We start from the raw sequence: 26,666 nt of genomic DNA on the forward strand, positions 1-26,666 counted from the left end.
GGTTTTGCAAGCGTACTGGAGCGGTCAGCAGTCGATCCTTGGCAGAAGTCGAAGAGGGAAGTGCAGAGGAACTCTGGTGATCTCTTGCATTCGTTATCTGAGGAATAGCCCAGAGGAGAGACCCTAGATAGCCAGAAAAGGAGGTTTGGCTACTGAGAAAGGAGGCTTGGCTACTGAAAAAGGTAAGCACCTATTAGGAGGGGTCTCTGACGTCACCTGCTGGCACTGGCCACTCAGAGCTGTCCATTGTGCCCCAACACCTCTGAATCCAAGGTGGCAGAGGTCTGGGACACACTGGAGGAGCTCTGGGCACCTCCCCTGGGAGGTACTGGTCAGGGGAGTGGTCACTCCCTTTTCCTTTGTCCAGTTTCGCGCCAGAGCAGGGCTGGGCGATCCCTGAAGCGGTGTAGACTGGCTTATGCAGAGGTGGTCACCATCTGTGCCCATCAAAGCATTTCCAGAGGTTTGGGGTGGCTACTCCTCCCCAGCCCTTCACACCTATTTCCAAAGGGAGAGGGTGTAACACCCTCTCTGAGAGGAAATTCTTTGTTCTGCCTTCCTGGGACTGGGCTGCCCAGGCCCCAGGGGTGCAGAAACCTTTCTGAGGGGTTGGTAGCAGCTGCAGTGGAGACCCGGAAAGGCAGTTTGGCAGTACCCAGGTTCTCTGCTAGGGACCCGAGGATGCATGGAATTGTCCCCCCAATACCAGAATGGTATTAGGGTGACAATTCCATGATCCTACATGTTACATGGCCATGTTCTGAGTTACCATTGTGACGCTACGTATAGGTAGTGACCTGTATGTAGTGCACACGTGTAATGGTGACCCCGCACTCACAAAGTCCGGGGAATTTGCCCTGGACAATGTTGGGGCACCTTGGCTAGCGCCAGGGTGTCCACACACTAAGTAACTTGGCACCTAAACTCCACCAAGTGAGGGTTAGACATATAGGTGACTTATAAGTTACTTATGTGCAGTGAAAATGGCTGTGAAATAACGTGGCAGTCAAGGGTAAGAATTGTCAGAGCTCCCTATGGGTGGCAAAAGAAATGCTGCAGCCCATAAGTATCTCCTGGGACCCCAATACCCTGGGTACCTAGGTACCATATACAAGGGAATTCTAAGGGTGTTCCATTGTGGCAATGAGAATTGGTAACATGAGTCACTAGCCTGCAGTGACAGTTTTAAAAGCAGAGTGAGCATAAACACTGAGGTTCTGGTTAGCAGAGCCTCAGTGATACAGTTGGGCACCACACAGGTAAAACATACAGGGCATACATTATGAGCACTGGGGTCCTGCCTAGCAGGATCCCACTGACACACAGGCAAAAACAAACATACATACAGTGACAGGGGCTCTATAGGGGGGCCAAACCATATTCTAAAATAGTGGAATGCGAGAATGGGTCCCCCACGAGAGGATATGGAATAGTGAGCCAAGGGCTGGGAGAGTATGCAACCCCAAGAGGTGAGTATCTAGAAGACCCCCAGCGACCAGGAGAGCAAAGGTAAGTTACCTGGTTGTCCTGCAGGCTTACATGGGGACTTGGAATAGGAACAATGCAAGAACAGGACCAGGCCGGTGGAACCCAATGGTGGATTCCAGATGAAGAGGACCTGTAAAAGAAGGGAACAGAGTCCAGTCCATGCAAGAGTCCCAGGTTTGGGGGGGTGTTGATGGCAGAAGGCAATCCCGACCTTTCTGTGGGTGAAGATCTGGGACAACAGTGGTTGATAAAGTCCCTGAAGTTGCCTAGGAGCTGTCCCTCGACAGTCGCTGGATTGCAGATGGGTCAGTGGTCAGGAGGACCACCAACAAGCAGAAGCAAATGCAACTGAAGCAGTTGGAGATTTGCAGATCTGAAGAGGACCAGCAAGGTGCTGGGGACTCGACCCTTGGAGGGGAGTCCGGGCTCACCCTAAGAAGACTGGAGAGACAGCAGAAGCAATCCAAGCCCCCACGAGCAACCCACTGGCAGCAGGCAGAGTAAGCTGCAGTGAGGCCCAGGTAGGATGCCTGAAGAGGATTTTGCTGGAGCAGCAGAGACGAGGCTGTCCTTGCAGAGGTAGAGGGCTGGGGCTATTTGGAACCTGAAGATCCCTCAGAGTAGGAGTCAGCAAACCTTGGTTGTTGCAAATGTCGCGGTGTACATGGATTCCGTCCTGGAGGAAGAGGCAAGGGCTCATTGTCTCCCAAGTTGGACAAAAGGCAGAGAGGACCCCTCAGAACCACCACCTGTGATTGATGAATCTTTGCAGGTCCAGAGGACGGCAGATCTCAGCAGCCAGATCTTGTTGCATTAGGTGCCTGCAGACGCAGGGGAGTGACTCCTTTACTCAAAGGGAGATTCCTTCTTGATTCTTTGGTGCAGCTGAAGTCTTGTCGACCCCCCCTGAGAATGCAGAGCTGTGGAAATGTTGCAAGTTGTTGACAGGAGTCACAGAAACCATGTTGCAAGGAGAGGTTGTCTCGGTGTTGCAGTCTTGTTGGGTTCCTGTGGAGTCCAGCTGTGGTTCTGGCGGCCAGGAGCAGAAGAGCTCATTGCAGAAGAGTCATAGAGGAGATATATTCTCCATTTTAGTGGTGTCTCTGCTTTCCCCCCAATGCACCCTGCCATGCCATTCCCAATGAAGGAGCTGAGTCAACCTTAGACATTCCTTAGGCCTAGCAGGAGTTTGTTTGTGTACTGTTCCCTATTTTGCAGGGTGCGGTTGTCAAATGTGGCACCCAGAGTAGGAGATTAGTCAGCGCCCAGGGAAGTCGGAAGGCTTTCCACGTGGCAGATTTTCACTTTTCAATACCAGTGTGTTAAAGTTATTTTGGTGGATTGTGTAAGGGCCCCCTGATATTTATTGGTTCTACGGGACAGCCACGAACGACGTTTCAGGAGTACTTTGCTCATCTCTTCTTATTCATTCTATACTAAGCTTTGTCTAGAGCTGGGGTAGACAACACAAGAGCTGATATGAGTTGGATCTCCAAACTATGTTGACTGATGTTGGGTACTTACAGACCACCGTCATATGGTGCTCTAAAACAGAGTTCGCAACTAATTAAGAATTTGTTATTTCAAATGACTTTCCAAAGCTTGTTTTGAATAGTCTTCTCTGTTAGGAATGGGTTTGGTGAACTCTGTCTAGCTAGAGTAGTCTATGCACAGTTATTTTTTTAAGCAGTTAATTCTGGCTTCCCACAAAATTTCAAATTTTTTATATATGTGTGTGTGTGTGTGTGTGTGTGTGTGTATATATATATATATATATATATATACAGGGAGTGCAGAATTATTAGGCAAGTTGTATTTTTGAGGATTAATTTTATTATTGAACAACAACCATGTTCTCAATGAACCCAAAAAACTCATTAATATCAAAGCTGAATATTTTTGGAAGTAGTTTTTAGTTTGTTTTTAGTTTTAGCTATGTTAGGGGGATATCTGTGTGTGCAGATGACTATTACTGTGCATAATTATTAGGCAACTTAACAAAAAAAAATATATACCCATTTCAATTATTTATTATTACCAGTGAAACCAATATAACATCTCAACATTCACAAATATACATTTCTGACATTCAAAAACAAAACAAAAACAAATCAGTGACCAATATAGCCACCTTTCTTTGCAAGGACACTCAAAAGCCTGCCATCCATGGATTCTGTCAGTGTTTTGATCTGTTCACCATCAACATTGCGTGCAGCAGCAACCACAGCCTCCCAGACACTGTTCAGAGAGGTGTACTGTTTTCCCTCCTTGTCAATCTCACATTTGATGATGGACCACAGGTTCTCAATGGGGTTCAGATCAGCTGAACAAGGAGGCCATGTCATTAGATTTCCTTCTTTTATACCCTTTCTTGCCAGCCACGCTGTGGAGTACTTGGACGCGTGTGATGGAGCATTGTCCTGCATGAAAATCATGTTTTTCTTGAAGGATGCAGACTTCTTCCTGTACCACTGCTTGAAGAAGGTGTCTTCCAGGAACTGGCAGTAGGACTGGGAGTTGAGCTTGACTCCATCCTCAACCCGAAAAGGCCCCACAAGCTCATCTTTGATGATACCAGCCCAAACCAGTACTCCACCTCCACCTTGCTGGCGTCTGAGTCGGACTGGAGCTCTCTGCCCTTTACCAATCCAGCCACGGGCCCATCAAGACTCACTCTCATTTCATCAGTCCATAAAACCTTAGAAAAATCAGTCTTGAGATATTTCTTGGCCCAGTCTTGACGTTTCAGCTTGTGTGTCTTGTTCAGTGGTGGTCGTCTTTCAGCCTTTCTTACCTTGGCCATGTCTCTGAGTATTGCACACCTTGTGCTTTTGGGCACTCCAGTGATGTTGCAGCTCTGAAATATGGCCAAACTGGTGGCAAGTGGCATCGTGGCAGCTGCACGCTTGACTTTTCTCAGTTCATGGGCAGTTATTTTGCGCCTTGGTTTTTCCACACGCTTCTTGCGACCCTGTTGACTATTTTGAATGAAACGCTTGATTGTTCGATGATCACGCTTCAGAAGCTTTGCAATTTTAAGAGTGCTGCATCCCTCTGCAAGATATCTCACTATTTTTGACTTTTCTGAGCCTGTCAAGTCCTTCTTTTGACCCATTTTGCCAAAGGAAAGGAAGTTGCCTAATAATTATGCACACCTGATATAGGGTGTTGGATGTCATTAGACCACACCCCTTCTCATTACAGAGATGCACATCACCTAATATGCTTAATTGGTAGTAGGCTTTCGAGCCTATATAGCTTGGAGTAAGACAACATGCATAAAGAGGATGATGTGGTCAAAATACTCATTTGCCTAATAATTCTGCACTCCCTGTATATATATATATCTAGCAGTGGTGGGATGTTGCTTTAAGTCTCAACAGCATAAAAGATAAGGAGTTTACTTAAGTATTCATTGCCTGTTGGGACTCCAAGCATGCCATGTTTACAGAGTATTGCTGCACTCCCATCTTGATTTGTCGCTATACCCGTGTCCCTTGACTTTTGACCTTGAAGCTTCCTAAAACATTGCTAATTCGGTAACCTGCAAAGGGCAGAAAGTACCACCCTCAGATAAGAAATATAGGATATTGTTGATAAGCAAACCGTTTTCATTTAGCCTATATTTGTGACCAGTATCCTAATATTTTGGTTGACTGTAATATTATGTATGAGAAGCTCCATTGAAATAGAGAAAACGAGCGCAGACAATGGACTGCCCAGTCTTGTCCCTGTAATAGAGTACTACATTCCGAAAATGTCCAGATCTTTAATTTTGTGGATGGTCGATGCAATTCAACTTAGATGAATGAGAGCATTCTAGACCTTAGCCTTGATTTATCAAATCTTACAGAGATTGCTCTGATTCATTCTATCAAACACCATTTCCTCATCGAGTAAGAGAAGAGGTATCTGGTTGTTATCGCAAGTGGCCTTGTCTAACTCATTTAAAGCTAGTCTAGTATTGTCTGCAGTTAGTTACTGAAGACTTTGGTCAATCAGGAGGCTGAGGTTTTGCAGAACACTTTATTGAACGATGTTGGAAATCCATCTGACCTGGTAGTTTTATTGTTGGGCAGAGTTTTAATAAACTATTGCTCTTCATCCTCTGATATAGGATCATTCAGGCCCATGAGCTGATCCGTGGGAAAGCAGACTCCTGGTGGAATTTCATCTTGGAGTGGTGATGACCAGCGTCTGTGCTATGGGGGTGGAAGCAGAACATTAGGAACTCATTCATGGCCTAGTCTTCTAAACAGTATTTTTTAGTGAAAACAGTGTCTAACTCCTCCTCCCCCCCCCCCCCCCCCCCCACTACCTCCTGTCCTGTTATTCTGGAGGTGCAGATATGAGCACCGGGAGCATGCCTTTTTGTCTACGGACTCTAATTTGAATTTGTTGCCTCCAGTGCTACTTGTCTGACCTTTGCTAGTGTCACAAATGCAGTCAAGTGAGCTATAATTGTGAGGCTTTTTTTACAATACAGTGGGCCTAAAGCACAGTCTTTACTTACCACTGCCTTTGCTTTCCATTGTTTGGTTTTATTGTCACTCTTTATTGGCTTGGTTATTCATCAGCTTGTGTGGGCGTTTCTTCCCCTTTGTGTGTTTGTCCCTCCCCTGGTGCATCCCCATAGTAACTGGACTCTCTCTGCTCCAAATCAGAAAGAAAATACCTGTATACAGATCACAACCTTTTGCACGTTACAGACAAAACAGCCTCAAAATTTTACCTCATTGTAAATGGTTTTAAATGTTTTCATTAGGTTTTGCCATTGTGCAGCTCTCCTTTGCCATCATAGGTTTGCGTTGTATTAATACCATTAACTACTTACATTTGATATTCTTTTTTTACAGTGATGTATTTAATTTATTTATTTAAAATATAATTAAAACTATCTGTAAACCCAGTTCTGTCACTTGCTTAAAATGTAATTTTAGCTTTAAGTGCCAGTACTAACAAGTAGATAATTATTATTTATTGAACATTACCGCTTTTGTCAACATTTTTCATCAGTTTGCTAAAATTATGGCATTTCATGAGCACTGTTAATCCTTTCTAGCCTGGTCCTGCTGCAAGTGCTACTAATGTTGGTTCATCCAGCCGATCTCCCAGCAAAGCTGTTGCACCCAGAACATCTGGTTCAACTGTCCGACAAAGGTACTGTTTTGAAACGTAATTTATTAGTCTGTCAGAAGTCTGCGTGTTTTTTTTAAAACAATATGCATTATACACACAGTGAAAATACATTTTACCTGTATTACTAATACTCAAAAGATCACCCTTCTTTGTAATATGCCAGTTTCCTTTGCTGAACTGTTAAATCCAGGTAATTTGTAGATTTTCAACATACTTTGCAAATAGGGTCAACCATTTTGAAACACAGATTACGAAGACTTTAGTCCCTGGCCATTTCATGGAGCTGGATAAACCTTTTCGGTTGACCTGTGTGTTTGGGAAGATTGGTGAGAGTGAGGCGATCATTGGGAAGCAGTTAAGCTTGTATAGAGAGAGAACGATTTTGAACTTCTTGGTATTCAGCTGTTTGGTGGCATAGTGTTCAAGTCAACATTAGCCCATTTGCAGAATTCGGAACAGGGCACATGTGTATTCTACAGTAGTCCAACTGTTCCAGGAAGTTGCAATTTCCATCTTTATATCATGGTTGTAAGCAGTCGCTCGAAAGGTAAAGCAATCTTTACTATTATGGAGCCTGACTAGAGTGGAGTAGAGAAGTATGATTAAGTGGCCAGCACTTACTGAAACATAACAGCCAACTGAAACATAGGCAGTTCTGAACCCTGACATTAAAGACTGACTGATGGAGCAGTTGTTTCTTCTTCTGGCGTAATGTGCACTGCTGCAAGAAGGAACAATTAGGTTATGTGCATTTCTGTGATGCTCTATACTAATTTGCAGGGTCCAGTAGTATACTTTAGGTTCTGGGATAGTAGCTACCAGATTCAAAATTTAGTTGCGTTACATTTCATTCAAGGATGAATCAAATTTAGCAATGCCTGTAAGTTTATGATATATTGTGTACTGATTGATTCTGCTCAGTAGTGGCTGGTTAATTGTACAGAGGCATATGTATTGACATTACCATTTGTCTTATTTTGCTGGGGTGAGCGGTCGCTCATTGTTTTGCTTTGGATGAATGATTTGAAGTATCGTGTCCTCTGACCTTGATGCATTGTTAAGCACATGAAGGTGTTGTGTATTATTTTTTTTTTAACATCTTCTGTATGACTGATAAATAGATTGGCGAGAGTTTAGGGATGTGATGTTGTCGTGACTGAATCTTACCCTCTGTGGAATGCAACAATGATTTGTGCATGATGACAACCAAGTTTTCAGATGTACACTGCGTGTGAAAGTATGACTGTTACTTGATGCACCATTGTGGTGGCAAAATCCTTAACCACTTATATGGCTTAGAGCTGTGTCGTTGCCCATGGTTCTGCCAGAAATTGTGCATATTTTGTGCTTTTCGAGGTAGAGAATTTTATGAATGTAGCTTTATATCTATGTGCCATTAGCTTGGCAAACATGTAGTATTGCATTCATTAGATGGTATATTACCCTGCCTTTCACAGGAAGAAAAGACATATGATTGAATATGTGCAGTCTCAGATCATGCCATACCATCATGGAATACAGAGGGTGGGCGCTGAGCCTAGGTGTTCTTCCCTAGCCGATAGGAGTTTTGGGGCCTTATCACAACAAACGGGATTAGCGTGGATAGGTGGGTGACCGGGAATTAATGGGAGCTTAGACCTAATGGGGGGAAAGGATTGTACAGTGAAGCTAAACAGATTAGTAGAAGAACAAGAGTTTCCGAAGTTGACTGGAAGACTGAGGGTAATATGTGACTGTGAATGGCCAGAGAGTCAGTTGAGGTCATGTTTGGCATGGTCGGATTAAGGCTCCATAGGAATGCTGCAACAATCTGCAGCAAATCTAGAAGTGCTTGGCAGAAAGTAGGGAGTGCAGTAAGGGATAAGGTGGATTGGTGATGACTGCAAGGATCCGGTCCTAGCCCGACTAAATATTCTTTAGGGTCAAGGACAACACGTTTTCAAGTTTATTTTGTCCTTGGGACAAGTAGGCCCAACCACCTGCAGCACAAACTCTTTGGCTGCCAGTTTACAGGGAAGGTAACTGTCTGCAGTTGAGGTAATATTTGTGTCCACATGTTTATGCTTTTCGAATTTGTATTTATGGTTCATTAATGCAAAGCCTTTATTATTAGGGTGAGTACTCTAAACGTTGTAAGATCACACTAAACTTCTGACAGTGGTTCCTGGGGGGAAAAAGTGTACACACGATTGAAAAGGTTAACAATATGAGACTAAGGCCCTCATTACAACCCTGGTGGTCGGTGTTAAAGCGGCGGTAATACCGCCAACATGCCAGCGGGAAAGAAAATGGAATCACGATCATGGCGGAAACTGGCAACATATACAGCCACTTTAACACTCCGACCGCCACGGAGGTGCAAACAAACACCGCCGCGGTAACCGCCAACATACAGGCGGAACACAATGTACCGCCCACCCTGTCACAACAGGCCTATCCGCCACCTTTTCCGGGGCGGAACCAACGCTCTCAAAAGCATGGCAGAAACAGTACACAGAAGGGAAACCACTCGCCTATCGACACCCAACGAGGAACCAGGAAGCCATGGAGCCCGAACTACAGGTCCTGCCTATGCTGCTCTTACTCCTGCTCTATCAGGAGCAGGACAGATGCCGTCGACGACCACGGTGAGTACTGCACCTACAACACAGGGGGGGGAGAGAGTGACACACACACGCAACACCCCCACTCCTACCCTCACCCCCAACAACATACACACAAATACATGCAGCAACATTCCATATACACCCCCCACCCCCCGGAAGAACGCAAGGACAAAATTAAATGATTGTAACGATTGTAATCATGAAAAATCTGATAAGTCAAAGTTCAAAATTCAGTATATACAAATATGTACACCAACTACACAAGTCTGGATAGTGTACCAATCATTGTCCGTGGACCACTGGTCCCAAAATGCATGGGCGAAGCCCACACAAGATACCTGACTGGAAACGGAGAGAACACTGCTGGGGCATCAGATCGATAATAAACAGGCACATCCGGGGGAGGGGGGCACCTCAGCCAGATGAACGCACAACGCTACTGCTGCACGAGGGGGCTCCATGCCCATTGCTGTATCCTGGGGAGTGCAAAGCCACAGTCTCAAGTCTCTCCAGTGGGTGGTTTGCCCACTGCTTTATCCTGGGGAGTGCAAAGCCACAGTCTTTCAAGTCTCTCCAGTGGGTGGGTTGCCCACTGCTTTATCCTGGGGAGTGCAAAGCCACAGTCTCTCAAGTGGATAACAGTCTCCACTGGTTCTGGAGGGGGCCTGGTGCCCAGCCTCGGACGACTGACCACTGGGGTGGGTAGCCATGTCAGCGGTGGTGCCACTGTCCGAGCACGTTGCGGGGCTGGTGGTGCTTGCGGCGGTGTCTGTGGCGGCAGTGCTGGTGGTGGTGCAGGGGTCAGCACCTGCTGATGGACACAGCAGGACATCTCCTGCAGCCTCGGACGGCTGCCCACTGGGTAAGAGAATGGGGACTGTTGCTGAGGCTTCAGACGTGCCGGTGGCAGTGCAGGTGGCGGTGCAGCTTGCGGTGTTTGCCGCCGTACAGGTTGGTGTTGTCGTGGACAGAAGGGGTTACACTGGTCCCTCAGTCGGTGCCACTGTGCCCTGTCCTGACCTGCTCTTCTGCTTTTGTCCCTTCCCCACCTTTGATGGTGCCGAAGGTGTCTTGCCACTATTCCCTTTTGTTTTTGCAGAGCCCTTGGTGTCTGGTAGGTGCGGCTTCTCCCTCCGGGATGTGGGCACCTAGCGGAATGTCCTTGCCGTCTCTACGTGGCACACTGGCAGCTCTGATGGGTGATGAACTCCATGACCCTGCAGTTGCTGGCACCACTGTGCCTGGGGATTTGGTGGCTGAGGTGCTGTGCTGAGACCTGGAAAGCCTGGTCCTGGGGGAAGAAGGACGGGGGGTGGGGTAGAGGTGAAGGGAAGAGGTCAATGTTAGCCAGGAAAAGCTTCTTAGACACACTGGGACGGGAAGATGGAGGGGGTTTGGGAGTGGAGGAAGAGGTAGTGGTTGTAGGAGGTGTACGTTTGCTGAATTTGGGTGAAGGTGCATGGGCCGGAGGTTGTTGTGAGGGGGATGGCTGTTGGGTGGGTGGGTGTGTGCCTGTGTTTGTGTACTTTGGGAGAAGGGCTCACAGATACACTGGGAGAGGACACAAGGGGATATATGCATGGTAGTGGGGGTGGTGATTGCACGTGAGCGGTGTGTGGTGATGGGCGTGCTGGTGATGGAGGCAGTGGCTGAAGATGTAGTGCATGCAGGTGTGAGTGGAGACGAGACTGGGAGGGAGGAGGAGGATGTGGAGGAGGGGGACACAGTGGAGGCAGTGGATGTTGCTGTGTCTGCATGGTATGGTGCTTGTGCGAGTGCCTGTGGGATGTGTAGTGCTTATGTTTGCCTTGTCCACTCTTGTGTGTTGATGAGTGTGCATGCTGGTCTGATGGTCTGCTTGGGATAGGCTGAGGTACAGGGGATTGGGTTGGGGTGGAGGAAGTTGGAGGGGGGAGGCTGGACACAGGGACAATGGCTGCCATCAGTGCTGAGGCCAGAGCCTGAAATGCTCTCTGTTGGGCCGCCTGCCCAGAATGAATGCCCTCCAGGTATGCATTTGTTTGTTGCAAATGCCTCTCAACATCCTGGATGGCATTCAAAATGGTAGATTGCCCAACAGTGAGGGATCTCAGGAGGTCAATAGCCTCCTCACTGGGGCAGCAGGGCTGACTGGGGCAGGGCCTGAGGTGCCTGGGGTGAAGGAGATGCCCACTCTCCTGGGTGAGCGTGCATGGGAAACACTCTGAGGGGCTGCTGGGAGGGCAGTGCTGGTGGGGGGGTGGCGGCTGTACCTGTTAATGCGGTGGGCACAGAGGTGCCCGCCACCCCAAGGGGGCTCCCTTCAGAGGAGGTGTCGCTGTCACTGGTGTATGCTCCTGTCCCTGTCGTGGAGCTCCCCTCGCCCTCTGTCCCACTGGTGGCTTCAGACTCCGTTGCTTCACCCTCCAGGGCCAAGTGGGTTGCAGTTCCCTCCTGCTCCAGTGCCACTGCTCCTCCGCCTGATGATGCTATTGCACACAAGAACAGGGAGACAACAAAAAAAGTGGGGGGGGGGGGAGACAAAAGAAAAACATGTTCAATGAATGCAACACCACTACCGTTGGCGGACACAACACACAGTGAGCAGCCCTCAGCACTACGCCAGGCACTAACAGTTCCTATAAAATTCACATGCCCATGGGGTACGAGGCCTAAGCCTTTTGCTGCACACCTGGAAGTCACAGGAGCCTGACTAGGTGTAGATGGCTCTTACCACCCATGCCCTGACGCACATATACTCACCATCCGCACATGCAGGCCTCAGCGCCCCCCGCATGTATCTTCCATCCACACCACTCAAAACAGGCATTGCCCACGCAGCATGCTCACAGTGTACTCACCTGTTTGTCTGGAGGACCGTACAGTTGCGCGTACTGGGGTAGGACCCCATCCACTAGTTTCTCTAACTCCTCCGATGTGAAGGCAGGGGCCCTTTCCCCAGACACTGTAGCCATCGCCACTTCTAGACACAGGTCACAGCAGCACCTGCAGTGTAGGTCCTCTCCTGTTGAAGGTCAGGTATCAAGTGAGTGAACAGCTAGAAAATGCCAGTCACGTCCGCGGCGGTGCGTACCGTCACCGCCGGCGTACATCGTCATTGGCTCCAGGGACCCATAGGGCCCAATGTTAACCCATGCAGAATTGCGCCGCGGTCTTTGACCGCCCACCGCAGCTGTGTACAACGCCAGCGCAGTTACCTCATTTCCCCTTTTCCCACCTTACAGGTCAGGCAGCCGCCATTTCAAGGGGCCACATGGGATGAAGAAAAACTGCGTCACACCTATCTAGGCCGGGAATACAGACAGATACCGGCACATTGCGAATTACAAACATTTCTGAAAATAACACATTGTGCTACCTCAGTGTTGGATGACTCTCTGCTCGCTGTTCTCCTCCATAGGGCACGTCTGCTGGGGCAGGTGATGAGATGGCGGCATCCTCCGGTGTACAGACCCCTGTGGACCTGTTGACAATGGAAGAGAGACACATCATAATCACCTACAGACTTGATCGTGCAACAATCCAGGAACTGTGCGCCCAGTTGGAGCCAGACCTGATGTCAGCTATCCGCCATCCCACAGGAATCCCCTCTCTAGTGCAGGTCCTGTCTGTACTCCATTTCCTGGCCAGTGGGTCTTTTCAAACAACAGTGGCCATGGCATCAGGGATGTCCCAGCCAATGTTCTGTAACGTGTTGTCCAGAGTGTTATCTGCCCTGCTGAAACACATCCGCAGCTACATCGTTTTCCCTCAGGTGGATGATTTGCCCACAGTGAAAGAGGTGACTTATATGCCCTGGGACATATCCCCAACATCATTGGTGCCATTGATGGAACACGTGGCATTTGTACCCCCCCCCCCAATCCCTGGAGGATTGAACAGGTGTACAGAAACCGCAAAAGCTACCATTCGATGAATGTGCAGATGGTGTGTTTGGCAGACCAGTACATCTCCCATTTCAATGCCAAGTATCCTGGCTCTGTGCATGACGCTTACATTTTAAGGAATAGCAGCATCCCTTATGTGATGGGGCAACTCCAGAGGCACCGGGTGTGGCTAATAGGTGAGCCCAAGGTCCCAATACAGTTAATAGGTGTCTTGGTATGGGCTTGTCCCTAAGGGTTAGTGTGCGTCTAACAGATGTTCCTCGACATTTGCAGGTGACTCTGGTTACCCCAACCTGTCATGCCTACTGACTCCAGTGAGGAATCCCAGGACAAGGGCAGAGGAACGCTACAATGAGGCACATGGGCAAACAAGGAGGATTATAGAATGCACCTTCGGCCTGCTGAAGGCCAGATTCTGGTGCCTCCATCTGACAGGTGGATCCCTATACTACTCACCGAAGAAGGTGTGCCAGATAATCGTGGCCTGCTGCTTGCTGCACAACCTGGCTTTGCGACGGCAGGTTCCTTTTCTGCAGGAGGATGGGCCAGATGGTGGTCTTGTGGCAGCTGTGGACAGTGAAGAAGAGGAGGCAGAAAAAGAGGATGTGGACAACCGAAACAACTTCATCATGCAATACTTCCAGTGAGACACAGGTAAGAAGATGTAACTGCTTCCCACAAATCATACTATTGTTGGAGCTAGCTTAAGTCTGTCATTTTCACTCAGTGTATGGACACTGACTTGTGACTTTGATTTCCACTTCAGAGATCTGGGTCCCACTTTGTGCACTCTGCTATGCTTACTTCTGGCCTACAGCTGTGTTACATTGGTATGTGAACAAGTACATTGGCATTGCTATATTCCATAGATATTGCAATTACACATTTGTGAAAGCACAGACTGACTTCAGATTGTTTTGTGATTGAAGTCCAGTCTATTTGTTTCACAGGTGCATTGTCCAAAGGGGCATAGGAGCAATGGCAGTTTAAGGTGGTCAGGGTGTGTAGGAGGCTGGCCTGGCTTATAGTGGGTACCTTGTGGTACGGTCCAGTTATCCCTTATTAGTAGAATACACCTTGTGCCAGGTCCAGTTATCCCTTATTAGTAGAATAGAGGTGTTTCCAGCAGCTGAGGCTGATAGAGGTAGCTATGGCAAAGCAGCTTAGGCTGAACTAGGAGACATGCAAAGCTCCTACTATACCACTTATATCATATAGCACTATATCACAAGAAAACACAATACTCAGAGTTACTAAAAATAAAGGTACTTTATTTTAGTGGCAATATGCCAAAAGTATTTCAGAGGATACCTACCCTCACTTAGGAGGTACAGTAAGAAAAGTAGTGCAAACAATGTAGAATCACAATAGAATGCAATTTGTAGGAATAGGCCTAGGGGCAACACAACCATATACTCCAAAAGTGGAATGCGAACCACGAATGACCCTGGGCCTAGTGTAGGTTGTAAAGGGTCGCTGGGACTGTGAGAAAACAGTAAGGGTGTCCAAGATACCCCACCCCAAGACCCTGAAAAGTAGGAGTAAGGTTACCCTACTACCCCAGAAAGACAGTATAGTCGAGATAGGGGATTCTGCAAGAACCACAACCACCAGCAAAACACTGAAGACGGATTCCTGGACCTGAGGACCTGTCACGCAAGTGTCCGGGGGGGCAGGAGCCCACTAAACCCCAGATGAAGGTGCAAAAGGGCTGCCTCCGAGTGGAAGAAGCCGAAGATTCTGCAAAAACGGAAGGTGCCAGGAACTTCTCCTTTCGTCAAAAGATGTCCCACGTCGTGAAGAAGCTTGCAGAGGTGTTCCCATGCAGAAAGACCGCAAACAAGCCTTGCTAGCTGCAAGGGTCGCGGTTAGGGTTTTTGGATGCTGCTGTGGCCCAGGAGGGACCAGGATGTCGCCACTTGGATGAGGAGACAGAGGGGGGCGCCCAGCAACTCAGGGAGCCCTCACAGAAAGAAGCAGGCAGCCCCTGCAGAAGTACCGGAACAGGCACTTGGAAGAGGAGTGGACCGGAGTCCACCCGAAGTCACCAAAGGGAGTCCCACGACACCGAAGGACAACTCAGAAGGTTGTGCACTGCAGGTTAGAGTGTCGGGGACCCAGGCTTGGCTGTGCACAAAGAAAATCCTGGAAGAGTGCACAGAAGCCGTAGCAGCTGCAAATCACGCGGTACCCAGCAATTCAGTCTAGCTTGGGGAGGCAAGGACTTACCTCCACCAAACTTGGACTGAAGAGTCACTGGACTGTGAGAGTCACTTGGACAGAGTTGCTGAGTTCCAGGGACCACGCTCGTCGTGCTGAGAGGGGACCCAGAGGACCAGTGATGCAGTCTTTTGTTGCCTGCGGTTGCAGGGGGAAGATTCCGTCGACCCACGGGAGATTTCTTCAGAGCTCCTGGTGCAAGAAGGAGGCAGGCTACCCCCAGAGCATGCACTACCAGGAAACAGGTGAGAAAGCCGGCAGGATGAAGCGATACAAGGTTGCAGTAGTCGTCTTTGCTACATTGTTGCGGTTTTGCAGGCGTCCTGAGCAGTCAGCGGTCGATCCTTTGGCAGAAGGTGAAGAGAGAGATGCATTCGGTATCTGAAGAATTCCCCAAAGCAGAGACCCTAAATAGCAAGAAAAGGAGGTTTGGCTACCTAGGAAGGAGGATAGGCTAGTTAGAAAGGTAAGCGTCTATCAGAAGGAGTCTCTGACGTCACCTGATGGCACTGGCACACTCAGAGCAGTCCAGTGTGCCAGCAACACCTCTGTTTCCAAGATGGCAGAGGTCTGGGGCACACTGGAGGAGCTCTGGGCACCTCCCCTGGGAGGTGCAGGTCAGGGGAGTGGTCACTCCCCTTTCCTTTGTCCAGTTTCGCACCAGAGCAGGGTGGAGATGTCTGGACCCTCCTGTCTGGTGACGTTGGGTAGTGGTCCTGCAGGGGTGTAAAAGCATGATTATTGCATCTGTGTGTGTCATGGTGTGCAATGGGTGGGTGACCGTGTACCCCAGTGCTAGCATTCCTGTGTGGGGGCTTGTGTGATGATGGTTAAGGGGGGTGTTATGGGTATGTGCAGTGGGCATGCTTTAGTGGTGGGTGTCCATGCTTTGTTTTGTCATGCAGGGCTTGGTGTTGGGATGGGTGGTTTGTGTTATTAGTACATTTGTGAGGAGTTGGAGTGATAGGGGAGGGGGCGAGGGTGGGGGTCTGTGATAGCATGCAGGTAGGGTGGGTGATATGATAGTTAAGATTTGACTTACCAGAGTCCATTCCTCCACCGACTCCTGCAAGGCCCTCCGGATGCAGAGTAGCCTAGACCTGCTCCTCCCATGTTGTTAGTTGTGGGGGAGGAGGCGGGGTCCGCCACCAGTCCTCTGTTCCGCCAGGTGGTGTCTGGAGACCACGGAACGCACCTTCCCCCGTAGGTCATTCCACCTCTTCCTGATGTCGTCCTGATTTCTTGGGTGCTGTCCCACTGCATTGACCCTGTCCACTATTCTTCGCCATAACTCCATCTTCCTAGCTATGGAGGTGTGCTGCACCTGTGATCCAAATAGCTGTGGCTCTACCCGGACGATTTCCTCCACCATGACCCTGAGCTCCTCTTCCGAGAACCTGTGGTGTCTTTGCCGTGCCATGGGGTGGTGTAGGTGATGTGTGGAGTGCTGTGTGTGGTGATAAGTGTGGTGATATGTAGTGGTGTGTGGTGTTTTGTGCGTGGCAGTTGTGTGGGTGATGGTGTTGAGTGCCTGTGGCTGCTAGTTTGTTGATGGTGGTGTCTCTCTCTGGCCTTCTCTCTGTAATGGTGGCCGTAGGGGTTTGTGGGTGATGTGGGTGTGTGTTTTATATTGTATTGGGTGTGGGGTAGTGGTGTGTGTATGTGTATCAGGTGTGTGTATTTCACATTGTCCAATGTGGTGGTGTTTTGGAGATGTGTGTGTATTTTGAGCGCAGCGGTGTGTACCGCCAATGGAATACCATAGTTAAAAGACCACTGCGTGGTTTCGTGGGTCGTGTGGCATGGGCGTATTTCTGTTGGCATGACGGTGGAGGTTTTGTTTTCGCCAGTTTATCACTGACCTTTGGTGTGGCGGATTTGTGTGGGTGTCTGAATTTTGTCGGATTTCGAGATGTGGGTCGTAATAGCTGTGGCGGAATGCCGCGGTGGTGTGTTGGATGTCTTCTGCACGGCGGTAAGCGGCTTTTGCCGCCAATGTTGTAATGACCCTGTAAGGAAATGCCTCCTTGGCATGCTTGCCCCCTGACTTTTTGCCTTTGCTGATGCTATGTTTACAATTGAAAGTGTGCTGAGGCCTGCTAACCAGGCCCCAGCACCAGTGTTCTTTCCCTAACCTGTACTTTTGTATCCACAATTGGCAGACCCTGGCATCCAGATAAGTCCCTTGTAACTGGTACTTCTAGTACCAAGGGCCCTGATGCCAAGGAAGGTCTCTAAGGGCTGCAGCATGTCTTATGCCACCCTGGAGACCTCTCACTCAGCACAGACACACTGCTTGCCAGCTTGTGTGTGCTAGTGAGGACAAAACGAGTAAGTCGACATGGCACTCCCCTCAGGGTGCCATGCCAGCCTCTCACTGCCTATGCAGTATAGGTAAGACACCCCTCTAGCAGGCCTTACAGCCCTAAGGCAGGGTGCACTATACCATAGGTGAGGGTATCAGTGCATGAGCATGGTACCCCTACAGTGTCTAAACAAAACCTTAGACATTGTAAGTGCAGGGTAGCCATAAGAGTATATGGTCTGGGAGTCTGTCAAACACGAACTCCACAGCACCATAATGGCTACACTGAAAACTGGGAAGTTTGGTATCAAACTTCTCAGCACAATAAATGCACACTGATGCCAGTGTACATTTTATTGCAAAATACACCCCAGAGGGCACCTTAGAGGTGCCCCCTGAAACTTAACCGACTGTCTGTGTAGGCTGACTAGTTCCAGCAGCCTGCCACACTAGAGACATGTTGCTGGCCCCATGGGGAGAGTGCCTTTGTCACTCTGAGGCCAGTAACAAAGCCTGCACTGGGTGGAGATGCTAACACCTCCCCCAGGCAGGAGCTGTAACACCTGGCGGTGAGCCTCAAAGGCTCACCCCTTTGTCACAGCCCAGCAGGGCACTCCAGCTTAGTGGAGTTGCCCGCCCCCTCCGGCCACGGCCCCCACTTTTGGCGGCAAGGCTGGAGGGAACAAAGAAAGCAACAAGGAGGAGTCACTGGCCAGTCAGGACAGCCCCTAAGGTGTCCTGAGCTGAGGTGACTCTAACTTTTAGAAATCCTCCATCTTGCAGATGGAGGATTCCCCCAATAGGGTTAGGATTGTGACCCCCTCCCCTTGGGAGGAGGCACAAAGAGGGTGTACCCACCCTCAGGGCTAGTAGCCATTGGCTACTAACCCCCCAGACCTAAACACGCCCTTAAATTTAGTATTTAAGGGCTACCCTGAACCCTAGAAAATCAGATTCCTGCAAACTACAAGAAGAAGGACTGCCTAGCTGAAAACCCCTACAGAGGAAGACCAGAAGACAACAACTGCCTTGGCTCCAGAAACTCACCGGCCTGTCTCCTGCCTTCCAAAGAACTCTGCTCCAGCGACGCCTTCCAAGGGACCAGCGACCTCTGAATCCTCTGAGGACTGCCCTGCTTCGAAAAAGACAAGAAACTCCCGAGGACAGCGGACCTGCTCCAAAAAGACTGCAACTTTGTTTCAAGGAGCAGCTTTAAAGACCCTGCAATCTCCCCGCAAGAAGCGTGAGACTTGCAACACTGCACCCGGCGACCCCGACTCGGCTGGTGGAGAACCAACACCTCAGGGAGGACCCCCGGACTACTCTACGACTGTGAGTACCAAAACCTGTCCCCCCTGAGCCCCCACAGCGCCGCCTGCAGAGGGAATCCCGAGGCTTCCCCTGACAGCGACTCTCTGAAACCTAAGTCCCGATGCCTGGAAAAGACCCTGCACCCGCAGCCCCCAGGACCTGAAGGACCGGACTTTCACTGGAGAAGTGACCCCCAGGAGTCCCTCTCCCTTGCCCAAGTGGAGGTTTCCCCGAGGAAGCCCCCCCTTGCCTGCCTGCAGCGCTGAAGAGATCCCTTGATCTCTCATAGACTAACATTGAAAACCCGACGCTTGTTTCTACACTGCACCCGGCCGCCCCCGCGCTGCTGAGGGTGAAATTTCTGTGTGGGCTTGTGTCCCCCCCGGTGCCCTACAAAACCCCCCTGGTCTGCCCTCCGAAGACGCGGGTACTTACCTGCAAGCAGACCGGAACCGGGGCACCCCCTTCTCTCCATTATAGCCTATGCGTTTTGGGCACCACTTTGGACTCTGCACCTGACCGGCCCTGAGCTGCTGGTGTGGTGACTTTGGGGTTGCTCTGAACCCCCAACGGTGGGCTACCTTGGACCAAGAACTGAACCCTGTAAGTGTCTTACTTACCTGGTAAAACTAACAAAAACTTACCTCCCCCAGGAACTGTGAAAATTGAACTAAGTGTCCACTTTTAAAGTAGCTATTTGTCAATAACTTGAAAAGTATACATGCAATTGAAATGATTTAAAGTTCCTAATGTACTTACCTGCAATACCTTTCAAACAAGATATTACATGTTATATTTGAACCTGTGGTTCTTAAAATAAACTAAGAAAAGATATTTTTCTATAACAAAACCTATTGGCTGGATTTGTCTCTGAGTGTGTGTACCTCATTTATTGTCTATGTGTATGTACAACAAATGCTTAACACTACTCCTTGGATAAGCCTACTGCTCGACCACACTACCACAAAATAGAGCATTAGTATTATCTCTTTTTACCACTATTTTACCTCTAAGGGGAACCCTTGGACTCTGTGCATGCTATTCCTTACTTTGAAATAGCACATACAGAGCCAACTTCCTACATTGGTGGATCAGCGGTGGGGTACAAGACTTTGCATTTGCTGGACTATTCAGCCAATACCTGATCACACGACAAATTCCAAAATTGTCATTAGAAATTGATTTTTGCAATTTGAAAAGTTTTCTAAATTCTTAAAAGACCTGCTAGGGCCTTGTGTTAGATCCTGTTTAGCATTTCTTTTAGAGTTTAAAAGTTTGTAAAAGTTTGAATTAGATTCTAGAACCAGTTGTAGATTCTTAAAAAGTATTCCAACTTTTAGAAGCAAAATGTCTAGCACAGATGTGACTGTGGTGGAACTCGACACCACACCTTACCTCCATCTTAAGATGAGGGAGCTAAGGTCACTCTGTAAAATAAAGAAAATAACAATGGGCCCCAAACCTACCAAAATACAGCTCCAGGAGCTTTTGGCAGAGTTTGAAAAGGCCAACCCCTCTGAGGGTGGCAACTCAGAGGAAGAGGATAGTGACTTGGAGGAAAATTCCCCCCTACCAGTCCTATCTAGGGAGAACAGGGTCTCTCAAACCCTGACTCCAAAAATAATAGTCAGAGATGCTGGTTCCCTCACAGGAGAGACCAACACCTCTGAAATCACTGAGGATAACTCCAGTGAAGAGGACATCCAGTTAGCCAGGATGGCCAAAAGATTGGCTTTGGAAAGACAGATCCTAGCCATAGAGAGGGAAAGACCAGAGATGGGCCTAGGACCCATCAATGGTGGCAGCAACATAAATAGGGTCAGAGATTCTCCTGACATGTTGAAAATCCCTAAAGGGATTGTAACTAAATATGAAGATGGTGATGACATCACCAAATGGTTCACAGCTTTTGAGAGGGCTTGTGTAACCAGAAAAGTGAACAGATCTCACTGGGGTGCTCTCCTTTGGGAAATGTTCACAGGAAAGTGTAGGGATAGACTCCTCACACTCTCTGGACAAGAGGCAGAATCTTATGACCTCATGAAGGGTACCCTGATTGAGGGCTTTGGATTCTCCACTGAGGAGTATAGGATTAGATTCAGGGGGGCTCAAAAATCCTCGAGCCAGACCTGGGTTGACTTTGTAGACTACTCAGTAAAAACACTAGATGGTTGGATTCAAGGCAGTGGTGTAAGTAATTATGATGGGCTGTACAATTTATTTGTGAAAGAACACCTGTTAAGTAATTGTTTCAATGATAAACTGCACCAGCATCTGGTAGACCTAGGACCAATTTCTCCCCAAGAATTGGGAAAGAAGGCGGACCATTGGGTCAAGACAAGGGTGTCCAAAACTTCCACAGGGGGTGACCAAAAGAAAGGGGTCACAAAACCTCCCCAGGGGAAAGGTGGTGAGACAGCCAAAAATAAAAATAGTCAAGAGTCTTCTAAAGGCCCCCAAAAACCTGCACAGGAGGGTGGGCCCAGAGCCTCTTCACAAAACAATCCTGGGTACAAGGGTAAAAACTTTGATCCCAAAAAGGCCTGGTGTCGAAACTGTAGTCAGTCTGGACACCAAACTGGAGACAAGGCCTGTCCCAAGAAAAGTTCCACTCCAAACTCCAATCCAGGTAACACTGGAATGGCTAGTCTCCAAGTGGGATCAACAGTGTGCCCAGAGCAAATCAGGATCCACACTGAAGCTACTCTAGTCTCTGAGGGTGGGGTGGATTTAGCCACACTAGCTGCCTGGCCCCCTAACATGCAAAAATACAGGCAGCAGCTCTTTATTAATGGGACCAGTGTAGAGGGCCTGAGGGATACAGGTGCCAGTGTCACCATGGTGACAGAAAAACTGGTTTCCCCTGGCCAATACCTGACTGGAAAAACTTATACAGTCACCAATGCTGACAATCAAACTAAAGCACATCCCATGGCAATGGTAACTTTAGAATGGGGAGGGGTCAATGGCCTGAAACAGGTAGTGGTCTCCTCAAACATCCCAGTAGACTGTCTGCTTGGAAATGACCTGGAGTCCTCAGCATGGGCTGAGGTAGAACTAAAAACCCATGCAGCCATGCTGGGTATCCCTGAACTGGTGTGTGTAAAAACAAGAGCACAATGCAAGGCACAGGGTGAAAAAGTAGAGCTGGAGTCTGGAAAAATGGCCCAGCCTACCAAGAGAAAAGGAAAGTCAGTTGGGAAACCAACTGCAACACAGTCAGAAAAAGGGAACTTCTCTTCTCAGGAAGAAGTTCTGCCCTCTGAGGGAACTGAGCCTTTGGAGCTTGAACCTTATCAGGTTGAGCTCTTAGGCCCAGGGGGACCCTCAAGGGAGGAGCTGTGTAAGGGACAAGAAACCTGTCCCTCTCTTGAAGGCCTTAGGCAGCAAGCTACTGAAGAGTCCAAGGGCAAGAAAAATGGAACACATAGGGTCTATTGGGAAGATGGACTCCTGTACACTGAGGCCAGAGACCCCAAACCTGGTGCCACTAGGAGAGTGGTAATGCCTCAGTCGTTCAGAGAGTTTATTCTGACCTTAGCCCATGATATTCCCCTTGCTGGGCATTTGGGACAAACCAAGACGTGGGAGAGGTTAGTCAACCACTTCTACTGGCCCAATATGTCCCAGAAGGTTAAGGAGTTTTGCCTCTCCTGCCCCACCTGTCAAGCCAGTGGTAAGACAGGTGGGCACCCAAAGGCCCCCCTCATTCCACTTCCAGTGGTGGGGGTCCCCTTTGAAAGAGTGGGTGTGGACATAGTTGGTCCACTGGAACCTCCCACAGCCTCAGGAAATATGTACATCCTAGTAGTAGTGGATCATGCTACTAGGTATCCTGAAGCTATTCCCCTTAGGTCGACTACTCCCCCTGCAGTAGCCAAGGCCCTCATTGGTATCTTTACCAGAGTGGGTTTCCCTAAGGAGGTGGTGTCTGACAGAGGTACCAACTTCATGTCAGCATACCTAAAACACATGTGGAATGAGTGTGGAGTGACTTACAAATTCACTACACCATACCATCCACAAACTAATGGCTTAGTTGAGAGATTCAACAAGACATTAAAAGGCATGATCATGGGGCTCCCAGAAAAACTCAAAAGGAGATGGGATGTCCTCTTGCCATGTCTGCTTTTTGCTTACAGAGAGGTGCCACAGAAGGGAGTAGGATTCTCACCCTTTGAACTTCTGTTTGGTCACCCTGTAAGGGGACCACTTGCTCTTGTTAAAGGAGGCTGGGAGAGACCTCTTCATGAGCCTAAACAAGACACAGTGGACTATGTACTTGGCCTTCGCTCTAGAATGGCAGAGTACATGGAAAAGGCAACCAAAAACCTTGAGGCCAGCCAACAGCTCCAGAAGTTTTGGTATGACCAAAAGGCTGCACTGGTTGAGTTCCAACCAGGGCAGAAAGTCTGGGTTCTGGAGCCTGTGGCTCCCAGGGCACTCCAGGACAAATGGAGTGGCCCTTACCCAGTGCTAGAAAGGAAGAGTCAGGTCACCTACCTGGTGGACCTGGGCACAAGCAGGAGCCCCAAGAGGGTGATCCATGTGAACCGCCTTAAGCTCTTCCATGACAGGGCTGATGTGAATCTGTTGATGGTAACAGATGAGGATCAGGAGGCAGAGAGTGAACCTCTCCCTGATCTTCTATCATCAGACCCAAAAGATGGCTCAGTAGATGGAGTGATCTACTCAGACACCCTCTCTGGCCAACAGCAAGCTGATTGTAGGAGAGTCCTACAACAGTTTCCTGAACTCTTCTCCTTAACCCCTGGTCAGACACACCTGTGTACCCATGATGTGGACACAGGAGACAGCATGCCTGTCAAAAACAAAATCTTTAGACAGTCTGACCATGTTAAGGAAAGCATCAAGGTGGAAGTCCACAAGATGCTGGAATTGGGAGTAATTGAGCGCTCTGACAGCCCCTGGGCTAGCCCAGTGGTCTTAGTCCCCAAACCTCACACCAAAGATGGAAAGAAAGAGATGAGGTTTTGTGTGGACTACAGAGGGCTCAATTCTGTCACCAAGACAGATGCTCATCCAATTCCTAGAGCTGATGAGCTCATAGATAAATTAGGTGCTGCCAAATTCTTAAGTACCTTTGACTTGACAGCAGGGTACTGGCAAATAAAAATGGCACCTGGAGCAAAAGAGAAAACAGCATTCTCCACACCTGATGGGCATTATCAGTTTACTGTTATGCCCTTTGGTTTAAAGAATGCCCCTGCCACCTTCCAAAGGTTGGTGAATCAAGTCCTTGCTGGCTTGGAGTCCTTTAGCACAGCTTATCTTGATGATATTGCTGTCTTTAGCTCCACCTGGCAGGATCACCTGGTCCACCTGAAGAAGGTTTTGAAGGCTCTGCAATCTGCAGGCCTCTCTATCAAGGCATCCAAATGCCAGATAGGGCAGGGAACTGTGGTTTACTTGGGCCACCTTGTAGGTGGAGGCCAAGTTCAGCCACTCCAACCCAAGATCCAGACTATTCTGGACTGGGTAGCTCCAAAAACCCAGACTCAAGTCAGGGCATTCCTTGGCTTGACTGGGTATTACAGGAGGTTTGTGAAGGGATATGGATCCATTGTGACAGCCCTCACTGAACTCACCTCCAAGAAAATGCCCAAGAAAGTGAACTGGACTGTGGAATGCCAACAGGCCTTTGACACCCTGAAACAAGCAATGTGCTCAGCACCAGTTCTAAAAGCTCCAGATTATTCTAAGCAGTTCATTGTGCAGACAGATGCCTCTGAACATGGGATAGGGGCAGTTTTGTCCCAAACAAATGATGATGGCCTTGACCAGCCTGTTGCTTTCATTAGCAGGAGGTTACTCCCCAGGGAGCAGCGTTGGAGTGCCATTGAGAGGGAGGCCTTTGCTGTGGTTTGGTCCCTGAAGAAGCTGAGACCATACCTCTTTGGGACTCACTTCCTAGTTCAAACTGACCACAGACCTCTCAAATGGCTGATGCAAATGAAAGGTGAAAATCCTAAACTGTTGAGGTGGTCCATCTCCCTACAGGGAATGGACTTTATAGTGGAACACAGACCTGGGACTGCCCATGCCAATGCAGATGGCCTTTCCAGGTTCTTCCACTTAGACAATGAAGACTCTCTTGGGAAAGGTTAGTCTCATCCTCTTTCGTTTGGGGGGGGTTGTGTAAGGAAATGCCTCCTTGGCATGGTTGCCCCCTGACTTTTTGCCTTTGCTGATGCTATGTTTACAATTGAAAGTGTGCTGAGGCCTGCTAACCAGGCCCCAGCACCAGTGTTCTTTCCCTAACCTGTACTTTTGTATCCACAATTGGCAGACCCTGGCATCCAGATAAGTCCCTTGTAACTGGTACTTCTAGTACCAAGGGCCCTGATGCCAAGGAAGGTCTCTAAGGGCTGCAGCATGTCTTATGCCACCCTGGAGACCTCTCACTCAGCACAGACACACTGCTTGCCAGCTTGTGTGTGCTAGTGAGGACAAAACGAGTAAGTCGACATGGCACTCCCCTCAGGGTGCCATGCCAGCCTCTCACTGCCTATGCAGTATAGGTAAGACACCCCTCTAGCAGGCCTTACAGCCCTAAGGCAGGGTGCACTATACCATAGGTGAGGGTACCAGTGCATGAGCATGGTACCCCTACAGTGTCTAAACAAAACCTTAGACATTGTAAGTGCAGGGTAGCCATAAGAGTATATGGTCTGGGAGTCTGTCAAACACGAACTCCACAGCACCATAATGGCTACACTGAAAACTGGGAAGTTTGGTATCAAACTTCTCAGCACAATAAATGCACACTGATGCCAGTGTACATTTTATTGCAAAATACACCCCAGAGGGCACCTTAGAGGTGCCCCCTGAAACTTAACCGACTGTCTGTGTAGGCTGACTAGTTCCAGCAGCCTGCCACACTAGAGACATGTTGCTGGCCCCATGGGGAGAGTGCCTTTGTCACTCTGAGGCCAGTAACAAAGCCTGCACTGGGTGGAGATGCTAACACCTCCCCCAGGCAGGAGCTGTAACACCTGGCGGTGAGCCTCAAAGGCTCACCCCTTTGTCACAGCCCAGCAGGGCACTCCAGCTTAGTGGAGTTGCCCGCCCCCTCCGGCCACGGCCCCCACTTTTGGCGGCAAGGCTGGAGGGAACAAAGAAAGCAACAAGGAGGAGTCACTGGCCAGTCAGGACAGCCCCTAAGGTGTCCTGAGCTGAGGTGACTCTAACTTTTAGAAATCCTCCATCTTGCAGATGGAGGATTCCCCCAATAGGGTTAGGATTGTGACCCCCTCCCCTTGGGAGGAGGCACAAAGAGGGTGTACCCACCCTCAGGGCTAGTAGCCATTGGCTACTAACCCCCCAGACCTAAACACGCCCTTAAATTTAGTATTTAAGGGCTACCCTGAACCCTAGAAAATCAGATTCCTGCAAACTACAAGAAGAAGGACTGCCTAGCTGAAAACCCCTGCAGAGGAAGACCAGAAGACAGCAACTGCCTTGGCTCCAGAAACTCACCGGCCTGTCTCCTGCCTTCCAAAGAACTCTGCTCCAGCGACGCCTTCCAAGGGACCAGCGACCTCTGAATCCTCTGAGGACTGCCCTGCTTCGAAAAAGACAAGAAACTCCCGAGGACAGCGGACCTGCTCCAAAAAGACTGCAACTTTGTTTCAAGGAGCAGCTTTAAAGACCCTGCAATCTCCCCGCAAGAAGCGTGAGACTTGCAAC

At 49.0% G+C, this 26,666-nt stretch overlaps 1 protein-coding gene across 1 annotated transcript in view; it reads left to right on the plus strand.

The window, feature by feature from the left end:
* The window catches only part of SEC61B (SEC61 translocon subunit beta), a 128,539-nt gene that overhangs the window by 17,149 nt on the left and 84,724 nt on the right, over positions 1-26,666 (plus strand). Inside the window, exon 2 of the mRNA XM_069219630.1 lies at positions 6,551-6,648. Coding sequence (XP_069075731.1) covers positions 6,551-6,648 — 98 coding nt within the window. The remainder of the gene's footprint in view (positions 1-6,550; positions 6,649-26,666) is intronic.

The sequence above is a fragment of the Pleurodeles waltl genome, chromosome 2_2 (genome assembly GCF_031143425.1).
Source record: "Pleurodeles waltl isolate 20211129_DDA chromosome 2_2, aPleWal1.hap1.20221129, whole genome shotgun sequence".
Lineage (NCBI taxonomy): Eukaryota > Metazoa > Chordata > Amphibia > Caudata > Salamandridae > Pleurodeles > Pleurodeles waltl.